The sequence below is a fragment of the Lynx rufus genome, unplaced genomic scaffold, assembly GCF_022079265.1.
Source record: "Lynx rufus isolate CCGP_SWC_20201006 ecotype Redwood Valley unplaced genomic scaffold, mLynRuf1.p SCAF_30, whole genome shotgun sequence".
NCBI classification, from domain to species: Eukaryota; Metazoa; Chordata; class Mammalia; order Carnivora; family Felidae; genus Lynx; species Lynx rufus.
Window position 1 is genome coordinate 7,346,996 of NW_025814846.1, and position 20,899 is coordinate 7,367,894.

Here is a 20,899-nt window from a genome sequence, read left to right on the forward strand (position 1 = left end):
CAGGCCCACCTTTCCAATCTTATCTGCTACTACTCCTTTTCATTCAACCTATCCTTTATCTACCTGAATGTTCCTTGCTCTCTCACAAATTTTCATTCCTGTAGGCCTTTGCCAGTGTCAGTCCCTCATTCTTGAATTCCCTTCCCTCATTCTAAGCCTGTAAGTCCTACTCTTTTTTTTTCAGGGAAGACCCAGAACAAACCCTGCCTCTTATTCAAAACCTTCCACATTCCCCAGTCCAAATGGATCACTAACTTTTTGGGCTCCCACAAGGAAACTTACAGAAATTTATTATTCCACTCAAGTTATTCTGCCTTTTGATAAAGTTTTGAATTGATATCTCCTTTCCTTACTTCATTCAGTCATTGCTGTGGCAGCTTCAGCAGGTTCTTCTGTCACCTGGCTTGAGAACTGACACATCCCCAGTGCTCACTCAACAGTTCATCACAGGAGATCTGGTACCTCTGTGATTTAGGAATGGGCAAGTCAAGCCAAACAATGCCAATCACAGGAGAGAGAATGGAGAGGAGTTGACATTTGATAGCTGTAATGAAGTCTTCAAACTGAACTGTTATAAGATACCTGCTTTTCTGACAGTAGCTGTTTTCCCAGATTAGCAAATAAATATAAAATGGAAGAACACTCAGTATTTACAGAGTGTTCTAGCTAGACTAGAGTAGGCCAGAAAAGCTGGCTTCTTTTTCTTCATTAAGTGACATTTACCAACCGCCTGATCTGTGCTATACACCAGGCTGGGATATTCTGTGGGAACCATTAAGATAAATTAGACCTTCTCTCAATGATCTTAGAATCAAGATGAATAGCTCTGATCTGTCTCCTGAGTTCCAGACTCACATATCCAACTTCCCACTTAACCAACCCCACTGAATGTGCCACTGGCATCTCAAACAGGCCCCAACAGAACTTTCAATTCCACCCCCATCCCAAATATTCCCCTTTCCTAGTCTGCCCCATCAGTAAATGTCACCCCAACCCAAAATCTGGAATCATTCTTTATTCCTCCCTCTCCAACTCCCTACATCTGAAGCATTACTTCAGTGACTATTAAACATTAGCATACTGGTTATGCATCAGGCTCTACCTGCTGGACCCTTGAAACAGATTGCTGGGTCCTGTCTCCAGAGTCTGATTAAGTAGATCTGGGGTGGAGCCTGAGCATTTGCATTTCTAACAAGTTCCCGGCAATATTGTTACTGCTGGTCCAGGGATCACACTTTAAAAATCACTGCATTAGTAAGACCTGGTGGGCTATATATATATAATATATTCTGGATCTGTCTATTTTTCACCATTTCCTTATCAACAAATCTGTGCAGTTTTTTTTTTATCCATCTTCACTAGCCAATATCTTTACTTGATCTGCCCATCCTCAAGTCCTACAGGTCCCAGATGTCCTACCCTGCTTGTTGTGTGAGTGTTGAGGCTAAGCAACCTCCGAAGTTGGATGAGCCTGTCACATCTGGTCCAAGAATGGATGTTCCATTGCCTTAGAACCTCTCGTTCTTTCTACCCTTCTTCTTCCACATTAGCCAGCAAAAAGCCATTGGAAAGAAGTCAGCCAGCTGAATGTTTTTATTTTGACTTGGGATTCTGTCTGGATAGGCTATGGCCTATGGAGGTCAGGTGTCCTTGTTTAACAGTTAAGTAGCACTGTGGCCCCAGTGACTGTGAGAAACCCTAAGGAAGTATCCGGTGGTTTTCTTGCATTTCTGTGGCCATACCAGCTGCACTTTAGCCTCTTGGGAGGATTTCATTAGTAATTTTTCTACATAAAATAACACATTTAATGACTTGAATGCTTTCCTCACTTGTTGAGCCAAACGTGACACAGATTCTACTTCATAGAGTCATCCAAGACCTCTGTGCAAGTCTACACTGAATTCTACTTCTCAGGTAGAATTTCCATGGTTCCAGGAGGTTCCAGGATATGCCCTATTTCACCCTGAAAATCGGTGACTGCAGTAGGACAAGAATTCACCCCCATTGGCTTGTTTTCTGTCACTTGAAATATATCATATGAGGAAAGTTCCTTGGTATGGTGCAAAGGTTGATTAGGCTCAGCACAATGAATTCTCTGTCTCCTGGTTTGTGAGCTTTGACAAGCCACTTTACTTCTCTCAGCCTCAGATTTTTCAAAAATGAAGCTAAACACACCTATTCATATGCTGGTGATAATGATTAAATTAGATGACATATAAAACAGCTAACAATTGCAGGAACATACTAGACACACACACAAATAACTATAATTAAACAGAACCTTTCTGGGGGCATTTGGGTGGTTCAGTCAGTTAAGTGTCTGACTCATGATTTTGGCTCAGGTCATAATCTTACGGTCATGAGATTGAGCCCCATGTCAGGTGCCATGCTGGGTGTGGATCCTGCTTAAGATTCTCTCTCTCCTTTTCCCTATGGCCTTCCCCCAACTCTTGTGTGCATGTACTTTCTCTCAAAAATAAAGAAATGAATTAAAATATAAAAAATAAAGAGAACCTTGTGAATACCCAGTTTCTTCTTCCCAGTTCCTGACACTTATGAATTCTTAATAAATGTTGACTGAATTAATCAAATCCTCCCCACCCGTGGTAATGTTTTTCTTTCTCTTAGGCTACTGAAATTACATTCAATACCCTAAACTTACTACATATTTGCATTCATTTTGTCACTCCAAATGTAATTTCTGAGCCCTGCTTATGGTGAAAGCAGTGTTATAGATGATGTGGGATTTACAGAGAGAACTATGGAATTGTGTCAGTCTCTAGAAGGCTCTTGTATGTATATAATCTGGATTTTAAATTGCTTCATATGTAAGTCTGTACACATAGAGGACCCAGAGGACCATAGCTGTGTAGTCTTGGGCTAGTTCTGTTCCTGGTCTGGACATTTGTTTCTTCATCTCTGAAATGAAGAGGATGGATTTGATTGGTAGCTTTGAAATAATGTTCTGAGGAGCCCTGGGAGTTCCAGAAAGGTATATCAAGGGTCACTCTAATACAGTCAGGCAAAGTTGGATTTGAAGAAAGAATAAGGACTCTGGGGGTCCCACTTCCACTTCAACCATAACAGTTACATTTTGTTCTATTTTCTGTATTGGATCACAATTATTTTATTTGAAGGAAGGGATCTTCTCCTCAGTCACCCACAGGATCCAGTACACTGTTGGAGTAAGTGGTATTTACTTAATAAACTTTCTTTGTCCACTTTATTGATAGAAAATTTAAAGAGAAGGAGCTAGCATGATGCTCACTCTAGATTTGAGAAAGGGAGGACATTTTACTTAAATTTGATCTTAAGCTCAAACTACCCAGTTACTAGACAGAGCATGGAAGGTTGGTCACTAGATACTAAGCCCGAAGAGCATAGTAAAGGCAGTTGACCACAAGGGTAATGTCTCCATTTTGGTTTTCATCATTAACCCCCTCCCTAGTCTTCCTGGGTACTTCAGTTGACCAACTTCATTAAAAATCTAAGAGACTCTTAAAAACAGAACAAACTGAGGGTTGATGGGGGTGGGAGGGAGGGGAGGGTGGGTGATGGGTATTGAGGAGAGCACTTGTTGGGATGAGCACTGGATGTTGTATGGAAACCAATTTGACAATAAATTTCATATTAAAAAAAATCTATTTTCCTACACACAAGCCTTTTGACGATTCATTTATTTTCCAAGAGAAACAGGGACAGAGGAATAGAAAGACCTTAGAATTTCGGTTCTGACAGTGTTGTAAGTTTAGATTTAATTCTAGGTGTGGTAAGAATCCATTGGAGGATATATGTTCAACAGCTCTATTGAGTTGTAATTTATATACTGTAGAAAACATCCATTATAAGTGAACAATTCAGTAGCTTTTAGTAAATTTGCAATTATACAACTATCATCACAATACAATTTTAGAACATTTCCATCACCCCATAAAGAACCCTTATGCCCAATTTCAGTTGACTTCCATTCCCACCCACAGCCCCAGGCAACCAGGAATGTACTTCCTGTCTTTATAGATTTGCATTTTCAGGACATTGCATAAATGTTAGCATATTGTTTCTGAGGTTCACACACATTGTATCATATGCTACTGTTTCCTTTTTTATTGACAAATGGTTTTTCATTGTATGGATACACCACATTTTGTTTATTCACTGACATATTAATAAACATTTTGGTTGTGTCCACCTTTCAGTTTCTAGGAATAATGTTTCTCTGAACAGGATCATATAAGTCTTTACATGGAAATATGTTTTGTTTTTAAATTTTTATTCAAATTCCAGTCAGTAAAGTATATAACATTAATTTTAGGTGTACAATATTCAGCACTTCATACAATATTCAGCACTTGATATAACCAGTGCTCATCACAAGTGCACTCTTTATCCCCATCACTTATTGAACCCACCCCCCCCCACCTGCCTCCCCTCTGGTAACCATCAGGTTGGCCTCTATGGTTGAGTCTATTTATATATATATATATATATATATATATATATATATATATATTTTTTTTTTTTTTGTAGTTTCAAGTTTTTATTAAACTTCCAATTACTTCACATATACTCTAATATTAGTCTCAGGTGTAGGATTTAGAGATTCATCACTTACATACAACACTCATTGCTCATCACAACTGCCCTCCTTAATACCCATCACACATTTAACACATCCTCCATCCACTTCATCTCCAGCAACCCTCAGATTGTTCTTTATAGTTAAGAGTAGTAGGTTTTACAGATTTCCTCTCTTTCCCCATATATTCATGTTTCCTGTGTTGTTAGTTTTAGCCATTCTGACAATGTGAAGTGATACTCATTGCAGTTTTGATTCATGTTTCCCTGATGATGAGTGATGTTCAGCATCTTTTCATATGTCTATTGGACATCTGAATGTCTTCATGGGAAAAATGTCTCTTCATGTCTTCTGCCCATTTGTTAACTGGGTTATTTGTTTTGTGTGTTTAGTTTGATAAGTTTGTTATAGATTTTGGATAGTAACCCTTTATCAGATATGCCATTTGAAAGTATCTTTTCCCATTCAGAAGGTTGCCTTTTAGTTTTTTGATTGTTTTCTTCACTGTGCATTTTTTTTATGCTTTATTATTTTTATTTTAATTAAAAAAAATCCTAGTTAGTTAAAATATGTGGTAAAATTGGTTTCAGGTGTAGATTTAGTGGTTCACAGCCAACATATCAGCCAGTACTCATCACAATAAGTGCCTTCCTTAATGCCCATCACCCACTTAGCCTATCTTCCACCCACTTCTCTCCATAAACCCACAGTTTGTTCTCTATATTTAAAAGTCTCTTATAATTTCCTTCCCTTTCTTTTTTCCCCTTCCCCCATATTCATCTGTTTTGTTTCTTAAATTCCGCATGTGAGGGAAATAATATGGTATTTGTCTTTCTCTGGTTGGCTTATTTTGCATAGCATAATACGCTCATTATTACATAATTACATAATTACATAAATACATAATTAGCATAATGAAGCTAGAGCTTCATCCATGTCCTTGCTAATGGCAAAATTTCATTTCTTTTTATGGCTGAGTAATATTCTAGTGTGTGTGTGTGTGTGTGTGTGTGTATACATATACACCACTCTTCTTTATCCATTCATCACTCAATGGACATTTGGGCTCTTTCCATAGGTTGGGTATTGTTGATAATTCTGCTATAAACATTGGGTGTGCATGTGTCCCTTAAAATCTGTGTTTTTTTATCCTTTGGGTCAATATAATAATTTCTGGGTCATAGGGTCGTTCTATTTTTAATTTTTTAAGGAACCTTCGTATTGTTTTCCAGAGTGGCTTCACCACTTTGCATTCAGACCAAGAGTATAAGAGTGTTCCCCATTCTCCTTATCCTCACCAATATCTGTTGCTTCCTGTGTTGTTAATTTTATCATTCTGAAAGGTGTGAAGTGATATCTCATCATGGTTTTGATATGTATTTCCCTGATGATGAGTGATATCGAGCATCTTTTCATTTATCTGTAAGCTGTTTGTATGTCTTCTTGGGAAAAATGTCTATTTATGTCTTCTGCCCATTTCTTTTTAAAAAAATGTTTATTTGTTTACTTATTTTGAAGGGGGAGGGGCAGAGAGAGAAGTAGAGTGAAAGTATCTCAAGCCGACTCTGTACTGACTGCACAGAGCCTGGCACGAAGCTCGATCCCATGAACCTTGAGATCATGACTTCAGCCGAAATCAAAAGTCACATGCTTATCCAACTAACACTCCCAGGCACCCTGTGTTCTGCCCATTTCTTAACTGGATTACTTGTTTTTTTGGGTATGGACTTTGATAAGATTTTTTTATGCTTTTGGATATTAACTCTTTATCAGACATGTCATTTGCACATATTTTCTCCCATTCCATAAGTCATCTTTTAGTTTCATTGATTGTTTCCTTCCCTGAGCAGAAGCTTTTTATCTTGATGAAGTCCCAATAGTTCATTTGTACTTTTGTTCCCCTTGCCTTTGGAGATGTGTCTAGTAAGAAGTTGCTGCAGCCAAAATCAAAGAGGTTGCTGTCTATGTTTTCCTCTAGGATTTTGATTGTTTCCTGTCTCACATTTAGGTCTTTCATCCATTTTGAATTTATTTTTATGTTTGGTATAAGAAAGTGGTCCAGTTTCATTCTTCTGCATGTGGCTGTCCAGTTTTCCCAAAATTTATTGAAGAAACTGTTTTCCCCCATTGGATGTTCTTTCCTGCTTTTTCAAAGATTAATTGACCGTTTGGTTGTGTGTCCATTTCTGGGTTTTCTATTCTGTTCATTGATGTGTCTTTTTTGTGCCAGTACCGTATTGTCTTGATGACTACAACTTTGTAATATAGCTTCAGATCCTTAATTATGATGTCTACGGCTTTGTTTTCCTTCCTTTTCAGGATCATTTTTGCTCTTTGAGGTCTTTCGTGGTTACATACAAATTTAGGGTTGTTTGTTCTAGCTCTGTGAAAAATGCTGGTGGTATTTTGGTAGGGATTGCATTAAATGTGTAGATTGCTTCGGGTAGACATTTTAACAGTGTTTCTTCCTCTAGTTCATAAACATGAATATTTTTCCAAATATTTGTGCCCTTTTCAATTTCTTTCATAAGTGTTCTAAAGATTCGGAGTAGAGATCTTTTACCTCTTTGGTTATGTTTACTCCTAGGTATTTTATGGATTTTGGTGCAATTGTAAATGGAATCAGTTCCTTGATTTCTTTTTCTACTGTTTCATTATTGATGTATAGAAATTCAATAGATTTTTGTTTGTTTATTTTGCACCCTGCAACTTCACTGAATTCGTGTATCAGTTCTAACAATTTTCTGGTGGAGTCTTTCAGCTTTTCTACATATATTATCATGTTACCTGCAAATATTGAAAGTTTGACTTCTTCCTTGCCAACATGGATGCCTTTCATGTCTTTCTGTTGTCTGATGCTGAGGCTAGGACTTCCAGTGCTAAGTTAAATCACAATGGTGAGAATGGGCATCCCTGTCTTATCCTGACTGTAGAGGAGAAGTTCACAGTTTTTACCCATTGAGGATGATATCACCTGTGGATATTTCATATATGGCCTTTATGATGTTCATTTATGTTCCCTCTATCCCTACTTTGTTGAGGGTTTTTATTAAAAAAATGGATACTGGACTTTGTCAAATGCATTTTCTGCATCTATTGAGAAAATCGTATGGTTATTTAAAAATTTTCTTTTATTTTAGAGATAAAGGGAAAGAAAGAGCACATAAGCAGGAGACAGGGGCAGGGGAGGGAGAGAGAGAGAGAGAGAAAGACAGAGAGAGAGACAGAGAGAGAGAGAAAGAATCCCAAGTAGGCTCCATGCTTAGTGTGGAGCCCAACATGGTGCTTGATCCCATGATCCTGAGATCACGACCTGAGCTGAAATCAAGATTCAGACACTCAATGGACTGAGCCACCCGGGTTCCCCAAGAATCATATGGTTCTTATCCTTTATTTTATTAATGTGGTGTATCAGATTCCTTGATTTGCAAATACTGAACCACCATTGCAGCCCAGGAATAAATCCTGCTTTATTGTGGTGAATAATTCTTGATTGTGGTGTTTTGTTTGATTTCCTATTATCTTGTTGAGAATTTTTACATTCACCTTCATGAAGAATATTAGCATATAATTCTCCATTTTAGTGGAGTATTTGCTTTTGGAATCAAGGTAATGCTGCCTTCATAGAATTAGTTTGGAAGATTGCATTCAATTTTTATTTTTGGAACAGTTTGAGAAGAATAGGTAGTAACTCTTCTTCAAATGTGTTGGAGAATTCCCCTGTGACGCCATCTGGCCCTGGAATTTTGTTTGTTGGGAGTTTTTTGATTACTCATTCAATTTTCTTGCTGGTTATAGGCCTGTTCAAGTTTTATATTTCTTCCTGTTTCAGTGTTGGTACTTTATATGTTTCAAGTATTTTATCCATTTCTTCCACATTGTCCAATTTGTTGGCACACATTTGTTGCATAGTGTTCTTTTATAATTGTTTGTATTTCTGTGGTATTGTCAACTCTCCTCTCTCATTCATGATTTTATTTATTTGGGTCCTTTCTCTTTTCTTTTTGATAGGTCTGACTGGGTATTTATCAATTTTATTATTTTTTTTTAAAGAACCAACTCCTGATTTTATTGTTGTGTTATGTTTTTTTCTTTTTTCTATATTATTAATTTCTCTCTAATCTTTATTTCCCTTCTGCTGGCTTCAGGTTTCATTTGTTGTTCTTCTTCTAGCTCCTTTTGGTGTAAGTTCAGGTTGTGTAATTGACATTTTTCTTTACTTATTGAGATAGGCCTGTATTGCTATATACTTTCCTCTTATGATTGCTTTTGCTGCATCCCAAAGATGTGGATCGTCATGTTTTCATTATCATTTCATTATTGTTTCCATGTATTTTTTTTATTTCTTCTTTAATTTTCTGGTTGACCCATTTAATTGACATTTATTTGTTTTCTTTCCACATGTGTGTGGGGGGGGGGTTAAGTTTTATAGTGTTGTGGTCTGAAAATATGTAATGGTATGATCTCGATCTTTTTGTACTTGTTGAGGCCTGATTTGTGACCTAGTATGTGATCTATACTGAGAAGTGCATCCATGTGCACTTCACAAGAAAGTGTATTCTGCTGCTAAGTCCATCTGGTTCAATGTGTCATTCATAGCTTCCTTGCTGATTTTCTGCTTATATGATCTGTCCATTGATGTAAGTGGGATGTCAAAATGCCCTACTATGATTGTATTATTATCATTGGGTTCCATTATGTTTGCTATTAATTATTTTATATATTTGGGTTCCTCAAAGTTGGGGACATATCTGTTTACAATCTTTTAGATTTTCTTGTTAGACCCTTCATTATGATATAGTGTCCTTCTTCATCTCTTACAGTCTTTTGTTTAAAAGGTAGTTTGTCTAATATAAGTATGGGTATTCAGCTTTCTTTTGATGTCCATTAGCATGATAAATATTTCTCCATCCCCTCACTTTCAATCTGCAGACATTTTTAGGTTTAAAATGAATCTCCTGTAGGCAGCATGTAGATAGATCTTTCTCTTTTTTTATTCATTCTGACACCCATTCTTTTATATATATATATATATATATATATACATTTATATTTATATATATTTATATATATATAAATATATATATTTATATATATTACATTTATATATATATACATTTATATATATATAAAAGAATGGGTGTCAGAATGAATATATGTATATATGTGTGTATATATATATATATATATAATTTATTGTCAAATTAGCTAACATACAGTGTATATGGTGTCCTCTTGATTTTGGGGGTAGATTCCCATGAATCAACATTTACATACAACACCCAGTGCTCATCCCAACAAGTGTCCTCAATACCCATCACCTATTCTTGTTTATTCATGTTTATTTTTGAGAGAGAGAGAGAGAGAGAGAGAGAGAGCGAGCATTGGAAGGATGGTGGGGGGGACAGAGGATCCAAAGCATGCTCTGAGCTGATAGCAGTGAGCCCAATTTGGGGCTCGAACTTACGAACCATGTGATTATGTCCTTAGCCAAAGTTGGACACTCAATGAACTGAGGCACCCAGGCACCCCAACACCCATTCTTTTAAATGGACTATTTAGTACATTTATATTCTGAGTAAATGTTGATAGTTATGAATTTAGTGCCATCTTATTGCTTGTTGTCTTTATTTCCAGAGATTTTCTCATTTCCTTTCTAGTCTTTTTCCCAAAGAGTCCCCTTTAATATTCCTTGCAGGGTTGTTTTAATGGTCAAAGTCCTTCAGGTTTTGTTTGTCTGGGAAACTCCTTACCTCTCTTTCTATTCTGAATGATAGATAGGCTTGCTAGATAGGGTTTTCTTGGATGTAGGTTTTTTTCTACTCAGCATATTGAGTATATCATTCCACTTCATTCTGCCCTGCCATTTCTGTGGAGAGATCTGGTGATGCTATCCGTATTTGTCTTCCCTTGTAAGTTAGGATTTTTTTTTTTCTCTTGATGCTTTTAGGATTTTTTTCTTTTTTTTTTTTCCGGCATTTATTTTTTTTTAAATTTTTTTTTTCAATGTTTATTTATTTTTGGGACAGAGAGAGACAGAGCATGAACGGGGGAGGGACAGAGAGAGAGGGAGACACAGAATCGGAAACAGCCTCCAGGCTCTGAGCCATCAGCCCAGAGCCCGACGCGGGGCTCGAACTCACGGACCGCGAGATCGTGACCTGGCTGAAGTCAGACGCTTAGCTGACTGCGCCACCCAGGCGCCCCTAGGATTTTTTTCTTTATTTGTATATTTGGCAAATTTAAGTACAATATCCCTGGTGTTTCCCTGCTTTTCTTGATTTTGGTGGGAGTTCTGTGAGCTTCCTGGTTTTGGTAGTCTGTTTCCTCCCTCAGATTAGAAAATTTTTCAGCTATAATTTCCTCAAATAAACCTTCTGCTCTCTTTTCCCTCTCTTCTTCTTCTGGGACTCCTATGACACAAATGCTATTATATTTCATGGAGTCACTGATTTCCCAAGTATACTTTCATGATCCAAGAGTTTTCTTTCCCTCTTTTGATCAGCTTCATTATTTTCCATTATTCTATCTTCTCTTTCACTTATTTTTCCTCTACTTCTTCCATCCTTGTGTTCATTGCATCAGTCCATTTTGCATCTCAGCTATTGTATTTTTCACTTTGGCCTGAATGATTTTAAGCTCTTTTGTCTCTGAGATAAGGGACTCCTTCGTATCTTCTGTGCTTTTTTCAAGCCCAGCTAGTGATGGATAACAGCTAGGAAGTACCTCAGAACCAGAGAGTAGAGAGCCAGGGGGAGGACAAAAGTGTGCTGCAGTGGGGCCTCCTTCCATTTTGTGCATGTATATTTTGAAAAATGCAATCTGAGTGCATATACATTTTATTGAGTATCATATCTTCAGTACTTTTCATGTCACAAGTCTTCATAATGATTCATTTTAATGGCTTCTAAATATTACAATTTTGCCCATAGTCCATAATGAACAGTCTTGTGTATTAACCTTTTGTTTTCTTTATTTCCTTAGAATAAATTCACAAGGGTGGGATTACTTAACCAGAGAGTATACAATTGGGATTTAACAACCAATAACAGGTTTTATTTTTTTTAGGAAAAGAAATGAGCTATAGTACTTCTAGTCCTCTTCCTCTTCTGGAACTGAGTAGTTGACCCTGTAGAGCTGTGCTGTCCAATTAGCCACATGTGTGGTTTAAATTAAAGATAAATTAATCAAAATTAAATAAAATTCAAAATTCAGTTCCTCAGTTGCACTACCAACATTTCAAGTACCCAGTAGCTACACATGCCTGGTGGCTAGTGTATTGGAAAGCATAGGGACAGAACATTTCCATCATTGTACAAAAGTTAATGGACAGTGCTCCTTTAAGAATGTCTCAAAAGGTCATGGGTGGCATTTCGAGTGGGAATTATTTGTGGTATGGGACTTTACTGTTCTTTGAGAGGCTGTTTATCATCTTTGGCCCATGTTCACTACATGCCAGTAGTGTTCTCTCTTGGATCAGTCTAATAACAAAAAGTCTTCCACATTTACAAATGTCCCACAATAGAATAAAACTATCCCCTTTGAGACCCACGGAGCTTCTATCTTAGAATAGAGAATCTCCTAACTTTTTGTGGCTGGCTTTAGGTTGGCTATGCCTGGAGAAAGAAAAGCTTAGAAAGGTGGCTTAGAAAAATAACCCTGGTTCAGGGCCTAACTGCACTCTATTCCCATTTTCCTCCCTTCTCCTACTGGTCTGTTTCTTGCTTTTTGGTAATTGCAGGAACAAGACACTGCAGATGGAGAAGATCAAGGCACGTTTGAAGGCTGAGTTTGAGGCCCTTGAATCAGAGGAGAGGCACCTGAAAGAATACAAGCAAGAGATGGACCTGTTGCTACAGGAGAAGATGGCCCATGTGGAGGAACTCCGACTGATCCATGCTGATATCAATGTGGTATGTAGCTGATGGCCAGAAGCCTACCTCTAGGCCCTCTGAGAAATAGACAGTAGTGAGTACCATGGCCTCTTGTGATGTGGCCTTGGCCAACCAACTTGGGAGAGTAGGCATCAGGCTGTAGTGGAATGGAAGAATCCAGGAGTTCTGAGATCTAGTCTTGGCTCTGTCACTGATTGACTGTATATCACTGGACAAATCCCTTTTTCTGCTAGGCCCTATTTTCCTTCTCTTTACTATGACAGGGAGTCAGTCACCTCTAAAGTCTTTTTCAGCACTGATGTGCTCTCATTCTGGGAGTTGAGAGTTAGCCTTAGGGTAAAGCAGAGCAGACAACTGCCTCTTGGGTCTAGCTCAAAGGGCTCCAAAGCTTCCAAGTAGGCTAAACAAATAATATCTGCCAGCCTACTAAAGTGAGGCTCCCTCATTAGAGTCTCTCTTTTGGAGATACTTGGAACATGGAGAATAAACTGCCAGCTAAGGTGATAAGTTTCCCACTTTTTGGAGTTATTCAAATATGGTCTGAATGATCACCTGTCTGAGCTGCGGTATTGATATTCCTGCACCAGGAGGAAAATTGGAGGTGCTTACTTATAATGTCCTTTCTAATCCTTAGAGCTTATGACAATAAAAAGTATTTTTTTAATAACATTTGAAGGAGTTAAGTTTTTATTTTTGGGAAACTCATTTTTATGACAATACTTATTTCCTGATATTGCCAAGCCAAGGACCTTAAAGGAAATATAGATGTGACTTAGACAGTAGTAATGGTATTTTCTGTGTCACAAGATCACAGGATTCCAGGGTCTCATGAGGAGTTGGCATTTCTGCGGCCAGCTAACCAAGGATACAAAGTCAATTCAGTTAAGAAAATATTAGCTGGGGCTGAGAATCTAACCCAGTGGATCTCAAACTTAAACATACATCAAAGTCACATGGAAGAGGCTCTTAAAACATAGATTATTGGACTCCACACCAGAATTTCTGATTTTATATGTCTGGGGTGGTGTCTGAGAATTTGGATTCCTAATGAGTTCTCAGGTGGTGCTAATGCTACTGATCTAGTGACCACATTTTGAAAACCACTGATCTAAGAGAAAAGCCACTAGCCTGGGAAGCAGAAGTCCTGAATTTTTGTCTAGGTTTTGCCCCTGAGAAGTATTTCTCTGAGGAAGTTTTTTTTTTCTTCCTGAGTCTCAATTATCTGATATCTAAAATGTTGGTGGGGCAGACTAAATGAGCTCTAAGGTCCATTCTAGCTTTAAGGTGCTATATTTGAATAATAACTACCATTAATTGACCCTTTACTCTGTGGTAGTCCCTGTACTTAAAGCTTATATGCACTCAATCACTGAATTTTCCTAAGATTATATGAGGTAGGAACTATTATTATCACCATTTTACAGATGGAAAAAACTGAGGCTTGAAGAGAGTCACATAGACTACAGGGTGAATTAAGGACATGACTATAGATTGGCCTGGCTCTGGAGCCTGTGCTATTTTATCCACTCAGCTATAGACCCTTGTGGAGAATGTTGGTGTCTTTTCTTGGTACCTACCTCACTCTATGTTTCAGATGGAAAACACCATCAAACAGTCTGAGAATGACCTAAACAAGCTGCTAGAGTCTACACGGCGGCTGCATGATGAGTATAAGCCACTGAAGGAACATGTGGATGCCCTGCGCATGACTCTAGGCCTGCAGAGGCTCCCTGACCTATGTGAAGAGGAGGAGAAGCTGTCCTTGGAGTAAGCTGTTTGCTCCCTGTCCTTGCAACATACACACACACAACACATACATACTTACACACACATGTAGCGGCACATATACAAACATAAAATCTGGTTTAAAAGTCATGGTACCCAGGACTGTCAGTGGTTGACTCATTGTATGATCTTGGGCAAGTCTCTGTGCACCAAAACAAGGACAGTTAGACTAGTATTTCTAGGTGGCTTTTAAAATTCTTTGTGCAATTTTGGTAACACGTGACTGTGTCTGTGACTCTTTATGTGTATGTGTGTGTGTGTGTGTGTGTCTGTGACTCTTACAAGGTTACTTCCCAAGTCAAGGTCCAGAAGGGATGTCTAGAAACCTTTGAAAATATAGAAGGCTGGGCTTTCATGGTCTCTAGCGGCTAGGCTTGGAACTTCTATTTAAGACCCAGAATTAAGAACTACACTCACCTTACAGAGACAGTTCAATTCAGTAGAAGGAAGCAGACTTCCATAAGGTAGAGCAGGCTGCCTGTGGATGTTGTGAGCTTCTTACTCTGAAAAGCATGTCAGCATAGGCCTGAGGATACTTAATGGAAATATTGCAAAGGTACATGGGATAAACAATAGGAAAATGCCCTTTAAGGACTTTGCTAGCCCTGGGATTCTTGATTTTCTGGGTCTATCAGAGCCAGAGAGCAGAAGGATTACCCTTACCAGCAGACAATGAGCCAGGTACCCAAGGGGAACCTTGTGCTGGGGAGGGTGTAGGAACTTTCTATACTGAGCCACAGCCCAACCCCTTTGGTTCTGTGGCATGGAGTCTCTAAGAGGGGCAAGGTTCTCCTTGCTTTCAGAATGATCCAGCTAATGTCTTTCATCTCCAAAGTTACTTTGAGAAGCAGAAAGCAGAGTGGCAGACGGAGCCTCAGGAGCCCCCCATCCCTGAGTCCCTGGCCGCTGCAGCCGCTGCTGCCCAACAACTCCAGGTGGCTAGAAAGCAGGACACTCGGCAGACAGCCACCTTCAGGCAACAGCCTCCACCTATGAAAGTAAGTGAGCTGGGTAGGGGTTGTGGAGGAAGAAAGGTGTCTTCAAGCAACCTCATGGAAGGCTGGGATGGGGGCTTTGGAATTACCTATTTGGTGCCTTCCTAAAACAGCCTTTGCTTAGGACACAGAAGAAGGGGTGTTTTATATGTGCTGTATCAGACCAGCTGTTTTTTTTTTCTTTCAAGATTTTATTTAAATGTAAGTTAGTTAACATATAATGTAGTATTTGTTTTAGGAGTAGAATTTAGTGATTCATCACGTGCATGTAACTCCCAGTCCTCATCATAACAAGAGCCCTCCTTAATTCCCATCACTCATTTAGCCCATCGCCCACCCACCTCCCTTCCAGCAACCTTCAGTTTGTTCTCTGTATTTAAGAATCTCTTATGGTTTGTATCCTTCCCTCTCTGGTTTTATCTTATTTTATTTCATTCCTTTCCCCTATGTTTATCTGTTTTGTTTCTTAAATTCCGCATATGAGTGAACTCATACGGTATTTGTCTTTCTCTCACTGACCTATATCGCTTAGCATAACACACTTGTTCCATCCATGTTGTTGCAAATGGCAAGATTTCATACTTAGTGATGACTAATATTCCATTGTATATATATACTACATCTTCTTTATCCATTCATCAGTCAATGGACATTTTGGCTCTTTCCACAATTTGCCTATTGTTGATAATGCTGCTACAAACATTGCGGTGCATGCACCCCTTCGAATCAGTATTTTTGTAACCTTGGGGTAAATACCTAGTAGTGCAATTGCTGGATCATCAGGTAGTTTATCCCTGATGAATATGGATGCAAAAATTCTCAGTAAGATACTAGCAAATCAAATTCAACAGCATATAAAAAGAATTATTCACCATGATCAAGTGGGATTCATTCCTGGGCTGCGGGGCTGGTTCAACATTCACAAATCAATCAATGTGATACATCACATTAATAAAAGAAAAGATAAGAACCAAATGATCCTGTCAATCGATGCAGAAAAAGCCTTTGACAAAATTCAGCATTCTTTCTTAATAAAAACCCTCGAGAAACTCGGGATAGAAGGAACATACTTAAACATCATAAAAGCCATTTATGAAAAGCACACAGCTAATATCATCCTCAATGGGAAAAAACTGAGAGTTTTCCCCCTGAGATCAGGAACACGACAGGGATGTCCACTCTCACTGCTGTTGTTTCACATGGTGTTGCAAGTTGTAACATCAGCAATCAGACAACAAAAGGAAATCAAAGGCATCAAAATTGGCAAAGATGAAGTCAAGCTTTCACTTTTTGCAGATGACATGATATTATACATGGAAAACCCAATAGGCTCCACCAGAAATCTGCTAGAACTGATACATGAATTCAGCAAAGTCGCAGAATACAAAATTAATGTACAGAAATCAGTTGCATTCTTATACACTAATAATGAAGCAACAGAAAAATAAAGAAACTGATCCCATTCACAATTGCACCAAGAATCATAAAATACCTAGGAGTAAACCTAACCAAAGATGTAAAAGATCTGTATGCTGAAAACTATGGAAAGTTTATGAAGGAAATTGAAGAAGATACAAAGAAATGGAAAAACATGCCGTGCTTGTGGATTGGAAGAATAAATATTGTTAAAATGTCAATACTACCCAAAGCAATCTACACATTCAATGCAATCCCAATCAAAATTGCACCAGCATTCTTCTCAAAGCTAGAACAAGCAATCCTAAAATTTGTATGGAACCACTAAAGACCCTGAATAGCCTAAGTAATATTGATGAAGAAGACCAAAGTGGGAGGCATCACAATCCCAGACTTTAGCCTCTACTACAAAGCTGTCGTCATCAAGACAGCATGGTATTGGCACAAAAACAGACACATAGACCAATGGAATAGAATAGAGACTCCAGAACTGGACCCACAAAAGTATGGCCAACTATTTTTAACTTTTTTTAATTCAAATTAGTTAACATACAGTGTAGTCTTGGCTTCAGGAGTAGAACCCAGTGATTCATCTCTTACATATGACACCCAGTGCTTGTCCCAACAAGTGACCTCCTTAATGCCTATCATCCATTTAACCCATCCCACCACCCACCTCACCTGCAGCAACCCTCAGTTTGTGCTCTGTATTTAACAATCTCTTATTGTTTGCCTCCCTCTCTGTTTTTATCTTATTTTTCCTTCCTTTCTCCTATGTTCATCTGTTGAGTTTCTCAAATTCCACCTATGAGTTAAATCATATGATATTTGTCTTTCTCTGACTGACTCATTTCACTTAGCATACTACCCTTTACTTCCATCCACATTATTGCAAGTGACAAGATTTCATTCTTTTTCATTGTCGAGTAGTATTCCCATATATATAAACACACACACACCATATCTTTATCCATTCATCAGTCAATGGACATTTGGGCTCTTTCCATAATTTGCCTATTGTTGATAGCGCTGCTATAAACATTGGGGTCCATGCACCCCTTTGAATCTGCATTTTTGTATCCTTTGGATAAATTCCTAGTAGTGTAATTGCTGAGTCATAGGGTAGTTCTGTTTTTCTTTTTTTTTTGAGGAAGCCCATACTGTTTTCCAGAGTGGCTGCACCAGTTTCCATTCACATCAACAGTGCAAAAATGGTTGCCCTTTCTCTGCATCCTTGTCAACATCTGTGGTTTCCTGAGTTGTTAATTTTAGCCATTCTGACAGGTGTGATGCAATATCTTATTGTGGTTTTGATTTGTATTTCTCTGAAGATGATTAGTGTTGAGCATTTGTTCATGTGGCATACCAGCTGATTTTATAGCCTCACATTCCCAGAGGGGCTACAATGCAGGGAGATTGACAGGATCTGCCAAAGCATAATTTTTAAAAAGTTAGAAACAAAACTTGTGCAAATATATAGTGAGCATGTGTTGTTAATGAGGAATTCAACAGGATTACAAAGCTGGTTCAAAAAGCATTTAAGAAACACACATATATAGTAAGGGAATGAAAGGAATGCTGAAATAAGTTCGGAAAATTAAATACAGAACTGGTTGATGAACTATAACCTTTAATTATCTTTCCTTTGGAACAGAAATAATCTGCATCTCTACTGGGCAAAAACCATTTGTTGCTTATTAGCATAAATCACAGAGTTGGGCCCTGATCAATAGTAAATAATCAAATAAAGGAACATTCTCCTAGAGCAGGGGTCAGCAAACTAGAACCCACAGGCCAAGTCTGATTTGCTCCCAGTTTTTGTAAATAAAGTTTTACTGGCGCACATGTATGCTTGTTTGTTTATGTATTCTCTGTAGCTTCTTTCACGTATAAAAGTTATAGTTGAGTAGTTTTAACTACCACCATGTGACCTAAAAAGTCTAAAATATTTATTCTCTTGGCGTTTGTAGAGAAAGTTTACTAATATGTATCCTAGAGAATTGAATAATCCTTGACACAGCCTGTTGGTCCATGCTTTAACATAATATTAAATGGATATATAACTCTCATTTTGTGTTATTTCCCAACTTTGGATATTTTTCCTCAGTACCCTTCTTTGACCCTCATTCCTTTATAGCCCTTACATCTGTTACATCTGGCACTGATCTCTCTACTTGAGTCTCAGTCATTGATTACTACTCCTTTCTGTTGGAAAATCACAACTGCTTTCTGGGGATCAGAAGCCTGAACTATAGGCTAAAAGAATCTGATTACTAACTTTCTTTGTCCTGTGTCCTTTCACTAGGCCTGCTTGTCATGTCATCAGCAAATTCATCGGAATGCACCTATATGTCCTCTGTGCAAAGCCAAGAGTCGGTCCCGGAACCCCAAAAAGCCAAAACGGAAGCAGGATGAATGAAGAGATGGAGAATACATAGAGCTCTGCTGCTCATAACCCTTCCCCTTGGCCAGAGTGATTAATGTCCTGATTTGAGACCACCCTCCCCTACCTCTGGCAAGTTTCCTATTTAATGTGATGGAAGCACAACCCCTCTCACTTTGCTCTTATTTCTTTTTTCTCTTGGAGTTTCTGATTTAAGAAGGTGCTAATGACAGTGTGTCTGATGATCCCTTCTCTCCCATCCACATTTCAACCCTTGCCCTTGTTTGAAGTTGAGGGAAGGACAGAAAGCCCAGATGTGATTCTCTGCCTCTTATGTCTGAGGCCTGGGGCCTAAGGGCTGAGGGTTGGAGGAGGCCCTTACTTCAGGTAAAGGCTCCAGTGTGCCCTCTCCTTGTACTTTTGCCTTAGGCTCTGAAGGGACAATAGTCTTCTTGCAGGACTTTCCAGTAGCCTTGGTGTATATTTCTCCCCCACTGCCACCCTCATCTCATCTCATCTAATCAAAGTCCAGAAGTAACTTGGACAAGGCCTCCTTTTGGAGTTCACTCTCACCCTAGTCTCCCAGATATACTAAAGTTCTCAGGTACCAGGCTGTGTGTCTAGAGATTCTGAGACTTACGGGTTTTTCTCCCATAACCTTAGCTTTTCAAATCAATGGCAGAAGTTCCGCACGGTGAAATTAGGGAGCCACACCCACTCCACAAGTCCTTTATAACTTGCTGCCTAAATCATTGGGCTCTAATGTAGGAGCTGCCTTATGTTGAGAGGGACCCTATGCTGACATCTATGTTGCCAAATGTTCAAAAACATTTTGAACAAAACCATTTTTGTTCAGAACTATTATTCCGGCACTTACATAGTGATATATATGATAATCAAGTGAGTGATAACCATTTTACACAGGCAAGAGGGTGGGACTTCCCTTCCATCCATCCATCCCTCTCTTGGGTCTGCCCTCTTCTGTAAGGAGGCCTCAGCTCAGGTCAGCTGCTGGCCATCCCCTTTCCTATAGATTCTCCAGGTGGCCTTCCCTTACAAAAGAAAAGGCACTAGGCTCCCCAGGCCCTGTATCTCTCCTCTCTACCAAAATCAGATGTCTAGTCAAGTTACTCTTATACTTAAAGACAGAGATGGGAGTTGGCTGAGTGAGAAAGTTTTAACTCCAATCTCAGTCCCTGGCTGGGGAAAGGGGGATATTTTCTTCCTTCTTTAACTGTAGTTTCAAGTTGCTGGTGTTCATGTGTTCATAATATAAAAAGTTCCTCTGCTCTTTGAAAGTAGAGTGTTATGTCTGTACGAATTCTTTTAAATAAACATTTGTTCATTGGAGTGAATGCTGACTGAATGCTTCTAAGTACCAAGTAATATAAAAGACATAGTGCCTTTTCCCCTTCTGGGTAGCTCTTCTTCCCTTTCATTCCCTCCACCCTATAAATGAGGAAACTGAATAAACCACTGCACAATAATTTACCCTATTATTATAATTTCCATTTATTCTCTACCCACTCTGTGCCAGGTCTCTATGCAAGATGCTGTATGTACATGATTGTATTTGATTTTCAAAACAATCTTTCTAATTTTAATGTTTTTTTTGAGAGAGAGAGAGAAGGAGGAAGTGGGGGAGGGGTAGAAGGAAAGGGAGAGAGAGAATCTTAAGCAGGCTTCACACCCAGTGCACAGAGCCTAATGCCGTGCTCTATCTCACAACCCTGAGATAATGAGCTGAGCTGAAATCAAGAATCAGATTATTAACTCACTGAGCCATCCATGTGCCCAAAAATGTTTTAAGCTAAGTACTTTTATTACCATTTTCCAAAAAATAAACCAA

General features: G+C 38.6%; 1 protein-coding gene across 2 annotated transcripts in view; it reads left to right on the forward strand.

Annotated features, from left to right (window-relative positions):
* Window positions 1-20,392, forward strand: part of ZC4H2 (zinc finger C4H2-type containing) — a 29,808-nt gene extending 9,416 nt beyond the window's left edge. The window contains exons 2-5 of one of the 2 annotated variants that reach the window (XM_047092551.1): window positions 12,318-12,489; window positions 14,066-14,238; window positions 15,092-15,254; window positions 18,973-20,392. In XM_047092551.1, the coding sequence (XP_046948507.1) occupies window positions 12,318-12,489; window positions 14,066-14,238; window positions 15,092-15,254; window positions 18,973-19,086 (622 nt within the window). In that variant the 3' untranslated portion in view covers window positions 19,087-20,392. The remainder of the gene's footprint in view (window positions 1-12,317; window positions 12,490-14,065; window positions 14,239-15,091; window positions 15,255-18,972) is intronic. The other variant, XM_047092552.1, reaches the window with a different exon arrangement.
* The last annotated feature ends 507 nt before the right edge of the window (window positions 20,393-20,899 follow it).